We start from the raw sequence: 16,305 nt of genomic DNA on the forward strand, positions 1-16,305 counted from the left end.
CTCTGAACACCAGACACACAACCAGACATGGCTCCGTGAGACGGCACATGGCGGCTAGCAGCCATGAACCAAAAAATAACTCACCAAAAACAGTTAATGCATCAGTAGCAACCTAATTTCGTTTATTTTGGATTTAACGATTCAAACAACTGCAATATTCATACAATCGGTTTACTGTCAAGGGGAGCGGCGCACTGCAACTCCCTGTTTTACTCAGCTATTCTTTTAGCTTTCAAAGTCGTTTCAGTTGTAATTGATCTTTAATACACTCATCATGGGTGTGCAAGGTTTCCAAGAATACATTGAAAAGCATTGCCCCAATGCTGTTGTGCCGGTGGAGCTCCAGAAGCTAGCTCGGGGGAGCCTGGTTGGAGGAGGCAGACAGAGACCACCTCAAAGTCCGCTGAGGTTGCTCGTGGATGCTGAAAACTGTCTCCACCGGCTCTATGGTGGATTCTACACCGACTGGGTGAGCGGAGGCCAGTGGAACCACATGCTCGGTTACCTGGCTGCCCTAGCTAAGGCCTGCTTTAACGGCAACATCGAGCTCCTGGTATGCTTCAATGGCGCCCTAGAGAAAGGCCGTCTTCACGAATGGGTCAAGCGACAGGTGAACGAAAGACAGACAGCGCAGCAGATTGTCAGCCACGTCCAGAATAAGGGAACTCCACCACCGAAGGTCTGGTTTCTCCCTCCCGTATGCATGGCCCACTGCATCCGACTGGCACTCCTCAGGTTCCACATCGGGGTAAGTTGGTTTGCTAGCTAGCTCGCTAACGTTATCAGTAGCAAGCTAGTGCCTATGCTACATGTAGTTCTTTTCAGCTGTTGTCCACCAGCTAACGTTAGGCAAACAATCTTGACATTAGTTAGCGTTCAAGCTAGTGCTAGCTAACTTCACAGTTCGCAGACAGCAGAGTTAACGTTAGATCGCTGTCAAGTGAGTTGCCGGGCTTTAGCTTTCAGCAATTGTTGGCTAAATAATGTCGATTTTTTAATGTGCATGGCGATGCTTGATGGCTGTCAGCTAGCTAGCCAACTCTGAGAATCAAATTCATGTCATGATTGAAACTACATTTTGACTACGTTAATACAATATCGGACATGGTCTGATGGATGACTTAAGTTGAGGTACAAAAACAGTAAGGGAAATGAGTTATTCTATCTTGTATCACTGTTGCACTTGCTCCAATACTACCTCCATCTTTGCCAGGTCGATCAAAAAGGAGAGCTGTGAAAAAACGAGAACCTTTTGCTTGCATGTATGAGTGTCTTGTGCAATAAGCGTACAGTAGCGTACAACAGTCAATCTCACTATCCCGGATGTACAACGCCTGTTCTCGTCCTAACTTCTGTCATGAATGTGCTGTAATACTCTATGGTAATACTACTGTGCAAGAGAGTTCGTGACAGGAGTTGTAAGCTACTGGTAGTCTCCCCTTTGCACCACTCCTGTAGGTTCCACAGTAGAGGCCTGTTTTTGAGTAGAGGGAAGCCATTGACAGGCATGCCCTGAAACGTTTAGCTACAGTACATATTGGTTGTAATATGAAATATACATGTCACAGAGGGAGATCAGAGATGTGAGAACCAACATTTTGGCTTACAGTGGTAGTGTAAGATGATATGCATGTAAAGACTTGTATCCATGACATTGTCAATGTTGTTGTATGTCTATTCGTTGTTTGAATAGCCCATCATCCCCCATGAAGGCCCCTTTCATTGCCCATGTCTAATTTCTCTTTAATACATTAGCCTACAGTTAGTTCTCTGACCCCTTATATAGGCCTAGGTAATAAGGACTGACTTGGTTCATAATAGAATTGACCAATCCTCACATGTATAGTACTGAGTGCATAATTGATGTGATTTTGAGCTTTTGTGTATATTCAATACTCCTCTAATTGGGATTATTGTCTTTGTTGTGATTTTACAGGTTGTCCAGAGTATTGAGGACCATCACCTGGAAGTGATAGCCTTATGCAGGGAGAATGGGTTCCATGGCCTGGTGGCCTATGACTCTGACTATGCTCTGTGCAACATCCCCTACTACTTCAGTGCCCACGCCCTCAAACTGAGCCGCAACGGCAAAAGCCTCACCACCAGCCAATACCTGATGCACGAAGTGGCAAAGCAGCTTGATCTCAATCCAAATCGCTTTGTCATTTTTGCATCGCTTTTAGGTTGGTACCAATGACGCAACCTCTTAAAATTAACTAGCTTAGTGCTTCAGATCAGGATCTCATTAACAATATTGCTCCTATGCTGCAGGTAATCACATACTGCCTGATGAAGACTTGGCTGCCTTTCACTGGAGTTTACTTGGTCCAGAGCATCCCTTAGCATCGTTGAAGGTAAACTATAAATGGATAATTATTTGTGTATCGTTTCTTGTTTTTAATATTACTATTTAACTTCAAATGAATTGTTACTCATTTCCCTAAACAATTAAGTACAATTTACATTGGCATGACAGTGCTGAACACTGGGCAATCTCACAGCATAGCATTCTTGTAACTGGGAAACCTAAAATTGCCAACATCATGTGGTAAGATTCAAGAATAGGAGTTACTTCAACTGCTGCCACTGTGGCCTCTTTACTGAGCCCTATATTGCCCAACAGATGGTTGTGTTTGTTTAAACGTGGAGCCAGACTGGAGAGCAGCCAAGCACGTTTTCCACTGTGAGGCTCTGAGAGCCAAATTTGTGGACTGTGGAGATGTTTAATAAGATATTTTGATCATTTACAGGAAGCTTAGTAGAGGAATTAGTTATTTAGTTTGGTCATCAGTGTGAACACATTCATATTTCGTTGTTATCCATTCCATAGGTGCGTGCCCACCAACTTGTGCTCCCCCCTTGTGATGTCGTGATCAAGGCTGTAGCTGACTATGTCCGCAAAATGCAAGACATCAGCGACCTGGAAGCCATAGCTAAGGACATTTTCAAGCATTCACAGGTATTTGCACTGTACAACCAAGAATACATAGGTTTTTGATTTTTGAAGTTCTAGTATCATCTTAGGACAATCGTGATGGCAAATCCTGCATAGTACTTCAATTACATTACATTAGTCATTTAGCATACACTTTTATCCAAAGCGACTTACAGTAATTGCATTTAACATTGGAAGTCAGCGTACTACTACTCACCAGAACTCACAAGTGTATCTTCTTTCTAAACAAGTGACTAAGAGCATAATCTATTGCTAAAGGCAAAGAGCAAGAGTAGCACCAAACTTGAAATAATAGGTGCTTAAGAGGGAGTATCCTGGTAGTACTTCTTGAAGAGGTGAGTTTTGAGCCTGCGGCAAAAGATGGGCAACGACTCTGCTGTCATAACGTCAGTGGGCCGTTCATTCTGCCACTGCGGGGCCAGGATAGAGAAGAGTCGTGACAGCGTTGATTGACCACAGGGGCCTCGGAGTGGCAACCAATCTGCCCGAGGTAGCAGAGCATACTGGTTGGGAGGGGTTGTAGGGCTTGACCATGGCCTGGAGGTAGGAGGGAGCTGTTCCTTTCATTGCCCTGTAGGGTAGTACCAGAGTTTTCAACTGGATGCAAGCTTCTACAGTTAGCCAGTGTAGTGAAAGGAGAAGGGAAGTTGTGTGGGAGAACTTGTGTGGTTAAACACCAGGCAGGCAGCAGCTTTCTGGCCATGTTCCAGGGGTTTAATGGCTGATGCCGGGGCCCCAGCAACGAGGGAGTTGCAGTAGTCCAGGCCGGAGATGACAAGAGCCTGGATGAGCACCTGCGCCGTTTCGTCTGTGAGGAAAGGGCGAATCCTCCACACCCCAGTTCAGTTGGGTTGTGGAGTTGTAGCTTTATTATCCTAAATTGATATATTAATGACAAACTACTCTGGACAGTGGTGAACAATGATGATCAGAAGACGATTTGGGTCATATTGTCAGCACTATTTTCCTACTGTCAGTTCAAAATTATGACTTGTGCCAAATCAAGTAACGATCAGACCATAAAACTGCTCCCCAAGTACAAGTGGATTGTTGGCTGTACTGTTTGATCCCAGCCCGAGTTAGTGATTTACCTCGTAGTTTTGCTGTCACTGATAGGCGAGTCACTGCTTCTCTTCTTATTTCAGTCAAGAACTGATGACAAACTCCTCCGCTTCAAGAAGGCAGTGGAGTACTACTCGGCAGCCAGCAAGCCTCCTCAGTTCTCTCCTTATTTAGGTAAGTTCAAAGATCACCTGCTTTTCGTAAGTGATGCTGGCATACAGTTAAGTCTTGACTGCGCGTTGCAAACTGAAAACGTGGTAGTGCAATAGTTAGTGGCTAGTCATGGTGTTGGAAAAAAGATAGAAGCCTGTTTGCTCCTCTTGTCTGGATTACTCAGATGAATGACCAGTCTCTGTTTGACTAGGCTGGCCACAAGCCAATCTACACTTGCTAAGCCACTCCCAACGTTTCTTTGCTAGTTATGGCCTGTACATGACTACACTATTTTTTTTGTCTTTCGTGATGGTCACCATGTCAGATTAGACAATTACACTTTCATCCTATTGGTCAAGGTACATCGTAAGCATGGTCGCAGGAGATGTCGGACTAGGCAGGAAAATACCAAAAATTCTGAAATACTAGACTTTTCGTCGCCAAATTGCTGATCTACGATTATGTCACACTACAAGGCTTTTCATCGTTCCCAATGTTCAAAATCGGGCCCGACGCTGGACACTTTGTCCGCGACAGAAAATCGCCCTGAATTTGTGTAGTCTGTACTGTGTGTGTGCATGTGGGTGGGTGGGGGGGGGGGGGGCAGTGGAGTGAGCAGAGCCGAGAAGCTCTCAGTAATGTGAGAAATTTTCCCACTTGCCTCGGACCTTGTGTGCACTCTGGAATGGCTGCTATGCACTGTGAATACAAATAGGCTGCTTTAGAAAGGCCTCTTGCATAGCGGCTGCAAGTTTGGAAAATTCACTAGTCCTCATTGGTCTGAAAGCAGAGTACACATGGTCCAATTATGGGCTAGCACACTTGAATATACTATGGGCTCCAAAATTACTGGCACCCCTGACTGGCAATGCAACCAAACAATACATAAAAATATAAAGAATATAACTTTAGAGAAACGGAATTTCTTAAAATGTGTGAAATACTGTACTTTATTCATGTTTCAATGAAATCAACCAAAATCATTATTATTTAACTCCTCTGGCAAGGATAACAGCATGGAGTCTTTTACTGTAATGTTTGACAAGGTTAAGAAACACATTTGGAGGGATTTTGGACCACTCCTCTAGGCAGATCCTTCCAAGTTCCTTCATATTCTTTGGTTTGTGCTTATCAACCACCCTCTTCAACTCAGCACACAGGTTTTCTACTTGATTGAGGTCTGGCGACTGAGATGCCCATTGCAGAACATTCTTTTTTTTTGTCGGAACCATTTCTGTGTGGATCTTGTGGTATACATTGGGTCATTGTCCTGTTGGAAAGTCTACCTACAGCCAAGTCTCAGCCTTCTGCCAGTGGCAACCAGATTATCAGACAAAATTGCCTGATACTTAGTGGAATTCATTATGCCATCAATCTTAACCAATGCGCCTGGACCTTTGGAATTAAAGCCCCAAAACATCACTGACCCACCACCATATTTCATTGTGGGTATGAGGTGCCTCTCCTTGTATGCATCTCTGTTTTGACGCCAAACATGCCGATGCTTTATCTGACCAAAACATTCAATTTTGCTCTCATCTGACCAGAGCACCTTCATCCAGTCATAATTTTAATGACATTTGGCAAACTCCAACCGCTTGCGTCTGTGTATTTTGATCAGAAAAGGCTTTCTTCTGGCAACCCGTCCATAGAGCCTGTGGTTGTGGACATGGCGTCTGGTTGTATATTTTGAAACCTGGTGACCCCAAGACGCCATCAAGGCCTGCAATTCATTCACTGATTCTTCAGGATTTTTTTTTTCTTCTCTCACCATCCTCCTCAGTATCCTGGGGGGCAACATGCAGTTGTGTCCTCTACCCATGAGGTTTTCAACAGTTCCACTTATTTTGAATTTTTAAATAATTGCCCTGAGAGTGCTCCGTGGTGTATTCTATCGCTTGTGGATGTTCTTGTAGCCATAATCAGATTTATGAAGGTCTACAACCATCTGTCTCTTTTGAACTGTCAGTTCTTTTGTTTTCTCCATGGTGATGGAGGACAAATGGATATTGCATGCATGTTACCTCGTTTTTACACCATAGTGGAACAGTAAGTAATGGCTTAATATACTGTAATTCCTTAAGACTTAGATTAACTTAAATAAATGGAATTGAATACCTGGTTTCATTTTTGTAGATGTTATTTACAATAATCGTTAAGGGTGCCATTAATTGCGAAACCTTGACTTGGAGGAAATAGATTTTTTTATTAAATCAGTAAATGGTTTTGGTTGCATTACATTAATCATTAAGCTGACACTTTTATCCAAAGCGACTTACAATAATAGCATTTAACATAGGAAAAGACAATGTACTACTTCTTGCAGAACTTACAATCTCCTTTCTAAAACAAGTGACTAAGAGCAAAATCTAGTGCTGAAGGCAAAGTGCAAGAATAGCAATCTAAAATACAATAGGTGCTTTAGAGGGAGGATCGTGGTTGTACTTCTTGAAGAGATGAGTTTTGAGCCTGCGGCGAAAGATGGGCAGCGACTCTGCTGTCCTAACATCAGTGGACAGTTCATTCCACCACTATGGGACCAGGACAGAGAAGAGCTGTGACCATGTTGAACGACCGGAGCGGCCTCGGAGTGACGGGGCAACCAGTCGCCCCGAGGTAGCAGAGCATAGCGGTCAGGACAGGGTATAGGGTTTGACCATGGCCTGGAGGTAGGAGGGGGCTGTTCCTTTCATCGCCCTTGGTTGGTTCCATTGGAACATTAAAGTCGCACAGAAATGAAAAAAGCATTCTGTCCCATTTTGGTTCACATAATTCGCCTTATTCACCTGGCAGCCATATTGGTCAGTCTGGGGTGCGGATGCGGAAGTGCCCGTTGACTTCAATGTTAAAAGTTTTTACAGTGAACTTTTTTTTTACTGTGTTTTTACAGTGAACTTTTATCATTGAAGGAAACAGGCACTTCCGCATCCCTAATTACGTCAGACTGACCAATATGGCAGCTGAGGTGAATAAGGCGAATTGGTCATAGTGTTCACCTATTCAACGCTGTATGGCAAAAAAAAATACAAAATTCTACTTTTGTTGTAATCTTATATTAAAGTATATAATTTCTTACTTCCTGGAAAACGGTAGGTCATGTGCAATTACGATAACAGGTACCTTAGATTTTAGGCCAATAATCTCACGACATCCACCCGTCAATCAACGCTATCCTTCTATCGAATCTGTCTAAAGTTCTTAAAACCCGTCCACTTGTCAATGTTCCAATCAAATTCCTCTAAACATTATGTCCCACCCTCATAGCTTGTTTGCGTTGGAAATACGTCAAACTACGGAAGTTAGATGATCTCAAACGTCCGTTTCTGTGCGACTTTAATATAGTACAGTATTTATCACATGCTGGTATTTGGAGTTTCTCTATAGTTATAATGTTTAAAATTGTAAAAAAAAAAAAATTGCATTGCCCATCAGTGCCAATAATTGTTCAGCCCAAGGTACTTTGACTGTTTCTGTGATTATGTTCCTTTGTTAGGCTGTAAAATAATTTTAAACCAAACTGCCCTAATAGTTTTGAAAGGGCCATATCACCCCAAATGACCTAGTATTGAGACTCAGGCTCTCCTGTGCTGTCTGTCCAGTGTCAATGGAGGTTTAGGCTTGCTGTATCAGAATGCTATGCTGTATGACTGCTAAACTGCCATCTCGGTTTGCACTCAGTCAGACCAAATCAGATCGGAGTGCCTGCAGCAGTGCCACAATGTGCACCTCCACAAATGCTCAACATTCCACAGGCTCCGCTGCCCGCGAAACCTGGGGTGAGTCCTCCCTCTTTGACTACACCTCGAACATTAGAACGTTACACACACGTTTTTTAGTTCAACCCGAAACCATGGTGAGTATAGCGCAAGCGTTATGTCTCTGCGTTGTTGTCGTTCTAGGTCCAGCACACCTACCCGACCCCGCTGGTGGAGCCTGGTCTGGCTCTGGACTCGGCAGGGAAGGGCCTCCCGGATCAGAACAGCTTCAGCAACATTCCTCACGAAGGGAAGCACACACCGCTGTACGAGAGATCCTCTCCCAACAACCCTGCTCCGGGCAGCAGCCCCGACCACGCAACCGACCCCGCGTTCCTCAATGCCTCCTCCGCGTCGTCCTCTTCTGCGAATGAGGAGAACACAGGCGCCACTGCCAAGTGAGTACAGGACTGCCTCGTCGTAAATACAGCCCTCTCCAGATACGTATGCGTTCCGAGGGAAAACACTGGATACTTAACAGCATCTTCATATCACCATCCTCGCTATTTTGTATGCTTTATTTCGTTCTAGTGCAGGTTGAATTTCTGCAGTAATAGTCAGTCGTGGCTTGTTTTTAAGTACTTCTTTCTCAGTAGAAAAAGGAGTAGGATAACTCCCAGATAAACAGTCACTGGTGGCCTGCTAACCCAGAAGCTGACTTAGCCCTGCCTGAATGGAGGCTGTGACAGTACAGGCTGTACTCTGTGTTCGAAATGGAAAAGGAAGCCACTCTGTGCCACTGTGCCTTTATCATGCGGCCACACAATCCACACATGATAATCCAGTCACTCAACCCTTTACGTAGTAGTCACATAGTAGTAGACATTTAACAGAGATTATGCTTGTAACACTTGGCAATGATATGTTGTGTCACTGTTGCTTTTGATGCCCTCCTTAGAAAAGATGATGAATGTTTTTCTGTCCCTTTAGTCATGTAAGTGACCATAAAGGAGGATGGGACAAACCCGGAAATCAGTTTGAGAACACCCCAGAGGGAGACCAGACAAAAGTATGAAGCTGGAACCAGATTCACTTTCATCTATTCAAGTTTAAACTATGTCAGATCTGTCTTTCCCGATGCTAACTCATCAAGATGCTCTTGTCCCTCCCTCCCAGGCTGACCTCACGTTGACCTCTCACGTTAGTGCGGGCTTGGAGGTCGGGGGTCACAACAGCCTCAGTGCCCAGATTCCATCCCTTCTCTCGATGCCGACCAGGAACCACATGGACATCACAACCCCGCCTCTTCCTGTGGTGGCCCCGGAGGTGCTACGGGTCGCTGAGCACAGACACAGGAAGGGCCTCATGTACCCATACATCTACCATGTTCTCACCAAGGTCAGATGAGAAGCTGCTAGTCCAGCCACCACACTGCTAACTTTATACTAGATACTGCAAGGGGAATGGGATCTTCTTCTTTTTTTGATGTCTTTTCATAAGTCAATGCTTTGTCTTGAAGGTTGCATTTGCACAGGACAGCGATGGTTTCATTTCTATCCATCTGTTATCTTCAACACAACACAATGCTTGGCTAACAGTCTCTCTTTGCAGGGTGAAATTAAGATATCTGTCACCATTGAGGACGAAGCTAACAAAGACCTGCCTTCAGCGGTGCAGCTGTTCCGGCCCATCCGCCAGTATGTTTACGGACTGCTCTTCAGTCTGGCAGAGGCCAAGAAGAAGGCCGAGAGGCTAGCAATGAGGAGAAACTGCCTCCCTGAGTGTGGGTTTAACTGTACTCAAGCTCTTTCACATCCCTGTAGGGGTTCCCTAACCCGTGCACCTAAAAACCCAGACAGTCCAGATGTATGATTTACCAAATCTCACCGCCTTATATTCACCTCTGCGGAAACCTCTTGCGAGCGGCCTGGAGCTGTCAATCAATTAATCAAAGCTTTATTTGTATAGCACATTTCATACCCAGAGGCAACACAATGCGCTATACAGTTACTGTCGGCTAACACTTCTGTCCTGTTTCCGGTAGATTCGCCCGTGATCGTCAAAGAGTGGGCAGCCTACAAAGGCAAGTCTCCCCACACCCCAGAGCTGGTGGAGGCCCTGCCTTTCCGGGAGTGGACTTGCCCCAATCTGAAGAAGCTCTGGCTGGGGAAGGCGGTGGAGGACAAGAACCGCAGGATGAGGGCCTTCCTGGCCTGCATGCGCTCGGACACACCGGCCATGCTGAACCCTGCCAACGTCCCCACATCCCTCACGGTGCTCTGCTGCGTACTGAGGTGAGCGGGCGATGGTGGCCGGGGGCCAAGACACGGAGGCTTATTATCCTCACATTATGGACAGATTTATGGCCCCCGAGTCACATCTCACACGGGACGGGAGTAGAGATAACTTGTTCGTTTTTTTATTTTTATTTTTTATGATTTGAGCCTTTGATGAAAGGGCGACACACTTAAGACAAGATAGTTGATTAAAGGTCAGTTCCTGCATTTTGTAAAATGTCACCTTTTGTGTTTTGCTTCAGGTTTATGTTACAATGGCCAGGAGTAAGAATTTTGCGTCGTAACGAACTTGACGCTTTCCTAGCCCAAGCACTTTCTCCTAAACTATATGAGCCTGACCAGCTGCAGGAACTGAAGGTGATTTTATAGTGATGATCATATGTGGAGTGTCCACGAAACACCTTGTGGCAGACATCAAAACTCTTTTGACAATACCCTATCAAATCTTGTCATGGTTGAAAGTCTAGACTGGACAGTGAGGAACATCTCATAGCATAACATGCTTCTTAAAGGAGAGGTTACATGGGCTGTTGTTTCAAAGGACACTCCTCATATTGTGCCGGCAAGAAAATATGCGCAACAAAACATATTGCTGTTTTGCACAAGCGTGTTTTCTTTAGCTTTTGCAGTAAAAGATATTGCATCTTTGAATGACAGGGGTGTTTGTACGCGTGGATGGTTTATCGACTCCCCAGTATTCTTATTGGAAAGTGTATACCGATTCCCATTCTTACTCTGGCCATTTAAACAATGGCTGAGGTGTAAACCATCCACACGAGCTGTGCGCTTTGATCCTGGTAGTCTGTCTGTATGTCAGCTCTTGTCAGCCTGCGTCTGCTCTGTGCTCTGACTGTGTAGGTTCCTCTTGCTGGCTTTGTGTGTTTGCTGGATCAGGTTGCCAGATACCGTATGTTGGCAGACTGAGTGAATGGGCTGCTCATGCTTGCTCTGTGCTTTGCTCCTTTTTAATTAGAATGCTCTTGGTGTGGGTAGTCTTTTTCACCCGTTTGATCCACTTTTAAAATCTGAACGTTTGTCCCTGCAGATTGATAACCTGGACCCTCGAGGTGTCCAGCTGGCTGCTCTGTTTATGAGCGGAGTGGACATGGCTCTGTTTGCCAATGACGTGTGTGGCCAGCCCATTCCATGGGAGCACTGGTGTCCATGGATGTACTTTGATGGCAAGCTGCTTCAGAGTAAACTCATCAGGGCCAACCGGGACAAGGCCCCGCTCATCGACCTCTGTGATGGTCAGGTAGCTTTACCCAGGCCCACCCCAGTCCCACAGCAACACGGTCTCGCCTTACCTAAACACTGCGCCTTCGGTTTTCTGCAGAACATTCCAGTTCCACTTTTTCCTTTCAAATACCTCCCTCGTGTTTGTGGTGCGTGTAGAATACTGGTATGATAAGGAATTCTTACTGCGATCTGTCTGAAGTGGTTTAGAGAATGAGTAGCTAAATGTTCCGGTAAGGTGGTTCCGGGCTGCTCGATTTCCCTAGTGAACGAAGAGACGGAGCTCAACCATTTCCTCCTCTTCCCTGCAGGCCGAGCAGGTTGCCAAGGTGGAGAAGATGCGTCAGAGTATCCTGGAGGGTCTGAACTTCTCTCGCCCACCTCACCCCCTCCCGTTCCCCCCTCCGCCACTGCCACCTCCGCACGGCATGCCTTTCTACCCACACCCCGGCTCCTTCTACCCCCCAGCACCCATGATGCCACCTCAGGGCAGGGGCAGAGTCATGCCCGGTAAGAAAGGGAAAGAGAAAGGTCTGGCCGGACTCATAACCATTCTGGGATGGGGGGGGGAAAAAACATTGTATTTCTTTAAACCAATCCCAATCGTCCTCGATGGAGCGGTTGCTAGGTTGTGTTGTTTCATGTTGTCTGGCTAAATCTCCCATCGCTACTGATTGGCCGACTACATGAATCGGCGCCACTGATTGGGCAGTAATAAACGAATGACAAGGCTTATCCCTAAAACCTACATCGGTTGAGTCGGACTACTATACACGCAAAGTGGCTGTCAAATAAATCTGGCTATAAAATCAAACACCAGACCAGACAGTACACATCATTTGGGGGTTAAGCCAGAGACACTAATTCAATGTGTTTTGGTGGCCTTGTGTTGTCTCACAACCTTCCATACCAGGACTTCAAGCCATGTCCTCACAGGGTGGTAAACTGGAGATAGCTGGCACTGTGGTGGGTCAGTGGGCGGGGAGCCGCCGGGCGCGTGGAAGAGGCACCTTCCCCATCCAGGTGGTGTCTGTCGGAGGACCCAACAGAGGGTAAGACGGGGGGGGGATATTTTCTGTCCTAACGCCCAACACTTGCCAAATCTGGTGAAGATTGGTTGTGAAGTTGATAAATCCCTCCAGCCTTGGCTTATTTTGGTTCAGAAATAATAAGCGGTTAGAAAGGAAAGCTAACAGGTGCAGATGTGTGCTTTCCGTTGGCTAAATGAGAAACAGCTTGTGTATTGACTACTTATTAACTGATCCCCAGCTTTCCACATCTATTGCTTTGTAATGTCGGTGTTCGCCATGACGTATCTACACCTGTTAATACACACTTTTTGACCTCTGTTAAAATAATGGCTTATTTAGCATATACAATTGAATGTAAAACGTTTTTTACATAATAAGGAATTAACTTGAACTTGAACTCATTGTAACCTACACTGTAAATGCAATTAATTATTTTGGCTGGTAAATTTACAAAAAAATCATTAACCTGCCAAATTGGCTGTTGGCTGGTAGATAAAAAATAATAATTGGCCCCGGCTGTAATAGATTGCGATAGGGATGTAACGATAACCGGTATAATGATAAACCATGGTTAAATGTTATTAAATTTATCGTGATAAAATGATCATTAAAACAGTGTTTGATTGCCCCACTTTTGAAAAACTCACTGTAAATACTGTCCAGCATCAGCCAAACCTAGCAACAGTCTCAAAGACGCATTATTTTAGTGTTTATGCAAAAAGAAAAGTGCAGTGCTGCTAATTTTATTTGTGGTTTTCAATATCAAACTTGGTGAAATTATTTCAGCATGTGTAGTTTTAGAAAATTTGCAGCAGATTTTACAATACCGCGATAATACTGATAACCGTGATAATTTTGGTCACTATAATCGTGCTATGAAAATTTCACACCGTTACATTTCTAGATTGCGACTATGTTGATTTTCTTTGTTCTCTGTCAAACACAAGCAAAATAGTTTGCCGAAAATCTTTGATTGCTGATTGCTGAATCTTTCTTTCTTAGTCGTCCGAGGGGTGTGATTTCCACTCCAGTCATCAGGACGTTTGGCGGAGGAACCAGATACTACGGCAGAGGCTTCAAGAGTCAGGGAATATACCAGGTAAGGCGTGCTACCGAGAGGAATGACGTTAGGACAACTAAACTTCCCAGGAATATGAAGTACAACTGAGAACGTTTGACGCTGAGGTTGCAGTGTTGAATATTACAATATGTGAAGTCTGTTCTTGTTAGGTGTTACAATGAGATGGAGAATGCAGCTTGTGCTCTCTCTCTCTCTCTATGTTTAATTACAGTGCAATGGCAGTATACAAAGGCATTGTCTCGGCTTTCAGTATGGGCTGAGTGGGAACATCCCAGCCTCTCAGCAGGTCTTTATGCAGTTCGAAGCCCCTTCATTTCACCACTAATTAACTTCTGAATTGCTCTCAGCTTCGCCTCTCTATCTCCCAGCAGGACTTCCAACCTAGCCTTCACATCTGTTTTTATCATTGTTCCCAATGATTATAACAGCCTTTGCATTGTTATAAATTGACTAATTTTCCCCCAATTTTAGTCTTTCAGGGCTCTTTTGGATTGTATACAGCTTGCTGGGATAGAGGGAGAATTAAAACAGTCCTCTTCATGGATCACTGGGTCACTAAATCCTAACAGATCTTCTCCAATCCCCCACCAACTCCCTTCAGTATCATAGCTAATATAGAGTGCCATGATGTGCCATAGCCTGGTCTGTACCACCAGAATTGTAATTTGTGTTTCATTTTATTTTCTATCGACCAGAACAAGCCTGCTTATGCTTCCTCTGTGGACGAGGTTTTGAGGGAGGGGAAGAGGCCCAAGCCAGAGGAGGCCAAACCCCCTGCGGTGTCATCAGAGGGCTTGGCCACAGAGAATGGCGTGGACGGTAAAGAGGCTGACCAGCTGAACGGAGATAAAGAGGAAAGCAGGGCTCCGCTCCAACCTGAAAGTGCCTTTAGCAGTGACTCCAAGATGTGCAATACTAATACTCATTTAAATGCACTAACTGTAGACAGTGATTGCCACAGAGACGAAGTTCTTGGCACCTCTGTCTTAAAAACAGAAGAGTAAACCTATTTTTATAGAGAGGGAGAGGGAAGAAAGGGGGTTTAGGGTTAGGAATATCTGGAAAGATGGAACACCTACAGTCAATGTACATTTTTTCCTCTCCGTAAGAGAAATTGAGGACATACAATTCAGATCCTTCTTTGATGTCAACAAGTGAAACCAGACTTATGAGTATTTCTTGGTTAAAAAAGACAAGTCTACCAGTATGAAATACTACTGGAATAAAGAGGAATGCAGATGCTCCCTCATCACTGATATATACATGTCTCAAACTGGCAATGAGAGTGTTAACTTTACTTTTTCTTGAAATACTGAAGCCTCAAGATGCTTTCATTTGGCAGTCTTTTAGTTCTTATAGGTTGAGATACTGTTCCAGTACTTGGCACCATATATTTGCCATTGTAATTGATTTTGTGTTGTCACAGTAAATACTTTTTGAGAATTTGACTCACATGAAGACAGAGAAGCGCAGAACCACATCCTCACATGGGTCATCACTGTGGGTTTTGTGTTGCAAAAACTAAAGTAACTAGTAGATGAAATCCTGCAGCATTCATTCTGATGAGCACAGTAAAGTAGATGTCATACTTAAGCTTTATAAGTAACATTTCAAGAAACGGTTACAAAATCACAGAGATCCTGATGGCTCTGTCATAATTAGTGATTAAAGCGACTTCTTGAATCTGATGTAGAACACTAGTATGACTGTTTCAGCTAAACTTTCTGCATGGTTCACAATTAAAAGGTGTGTAGTTATTATGCATGTTGTCCTTTTCCTTCCATCCTTACCAGTACTGTGCCCATTTGCAAATTAAAAAAAGGCTAATCAGCAGCAATGGTCCTTAAAACGGTGTTAACTGTTAGTAACTGATTTGCTCTAACCTTTTTTTGTGATATTGACATCTGTTGCATTTACTCAAAAAACAAAGTTATCTAGCCACTTTTGAATATTGTTAACCCTGGTGTACTCATTACTGTATACATTATTGTTCTCTGTTACTGTTTTCTACATTCACATTAGTAAAGCATCTCTCTGGAAAAAAGAAAACCCTCTTATAAAAAGCTTTGATCTAAAATGACCCCCTTTGTAGCTGGAAACAAGTAGGCAAGGTGCTTGACCTTCCCATTGAAAGTTTAGCAAAAGCAAGCAAATCTGTATTCATTTTTGATGTTTACTTTAGTGTTTTCAAACTTAGTGTACTTCTAAACCAGAATTCCATGTTATTCTCCCGAAGCTTGTCATCACTCATAGTGATCAGAAATACAATGTATTCCCCAGACCCCTGCCCGCAAGAGCTAAATCCATAAATAGATTACCTTGATGTAAGTTGATCTTCTTCCTAACTCATGGGTTGTAAAAGAATGAATGAACTACTGTTGGTTTTGATTGTTGATGGATAGTGGTGTGGGTTATTCGAAGGCAGTTGAATGCAACTTACAATGCTTAATAAAAGTATATTCTTTTAGTATAATCAGTGTCCTGTTTTTGTTCCGAACATGTTTGATCAGAATATTTCCCCGTGCATTACATTTAAATCAACCTGAGACTAACCAGCAAAGATGTTGCCTGCCACCTACTGGCAAATGAATGATGGCTTAACCTTGATTCTTTACTACAGTATATGTTTAGCTATAATTTGGATAATAATAGATTATATTCTGTATAGTGAACTTTTCAGCAATGGGACTTTGCTTGAAAGTCACGTTATGAAAATAATGATGTGCACAGCCACCTGAATTAATCCAATAAGATTAAATATAATCAATCTTAAATCTATTTTAAGGATATTAAT

General features: G+C 43.9%; 1 protein-coding gene across 3 annotated transcripts; it reads left to right on the plus strand.

Moving 5' to 3' along the window:
- The first annotated feature begins 17 nt into the window (after positions 1–17).
- On the plus strand, positions 18–15,936 carry LOC311311410 (constitutive coactivator of PPAR-gamma-like protein 1). 3 transcript variants are annotated; one of them, XM_084441109.1, is made up of 18 exons: positions 18–748; positions 1,937–2,183; positions 2,272–2,354; positions 2,831–2,959; positions 4,102–4,192; positions 7,850–7,947; positions 8,071–8,324; positions 8,857–8,935; positions 9,043–9,264; positions 9,478–9,649; positions 9,911–10,160; positions 10,406–10,520; positions 11,209–11,418; positions 11,711–11,909; positions 12,313–12,451; positions 13,433–13,529; positions 13,723–13,797; positions 14,207–15,936. In XM_084441109.1, exons 1-18 carry the CDS (start codon positions 275–277, stop codon positions 14,513–14,515), a joined length of 3,243 nt encoding a protein of 1,080 aa, XP_084297235.1. In that variant the 5' UTR covers positions 18–274; the 3' UTR covers positions 14,516–15,936. The 3 variants fall into 3 exon arrangements, with proteins under 3 accessions (XP_084297235.1, XP_084297236.1, XP_084297237.1); XM_084441110.1 differs by having other exon boundaries at positions 9,490–9,649; XM_084441111.1 differs by lacking the exon at positions 13,723–13,797.
- Positions 15,937–16,305: the final 369 nt, after the last annotated feature.

The sequence above is a fragment of the Borostomias antarcticus genome (assembly GCF_949987555.1).
Source record: "Borostomias antarcticus genome assembly, chromosome: 7".
NCBI classification, from domain to species: domain Eukaryota; kingdom Metazoa; phylum Chordata; class Actinopteri; order Stomiiformes; family Stomiidae; genus Borostomias; species Borostomias antarcticus.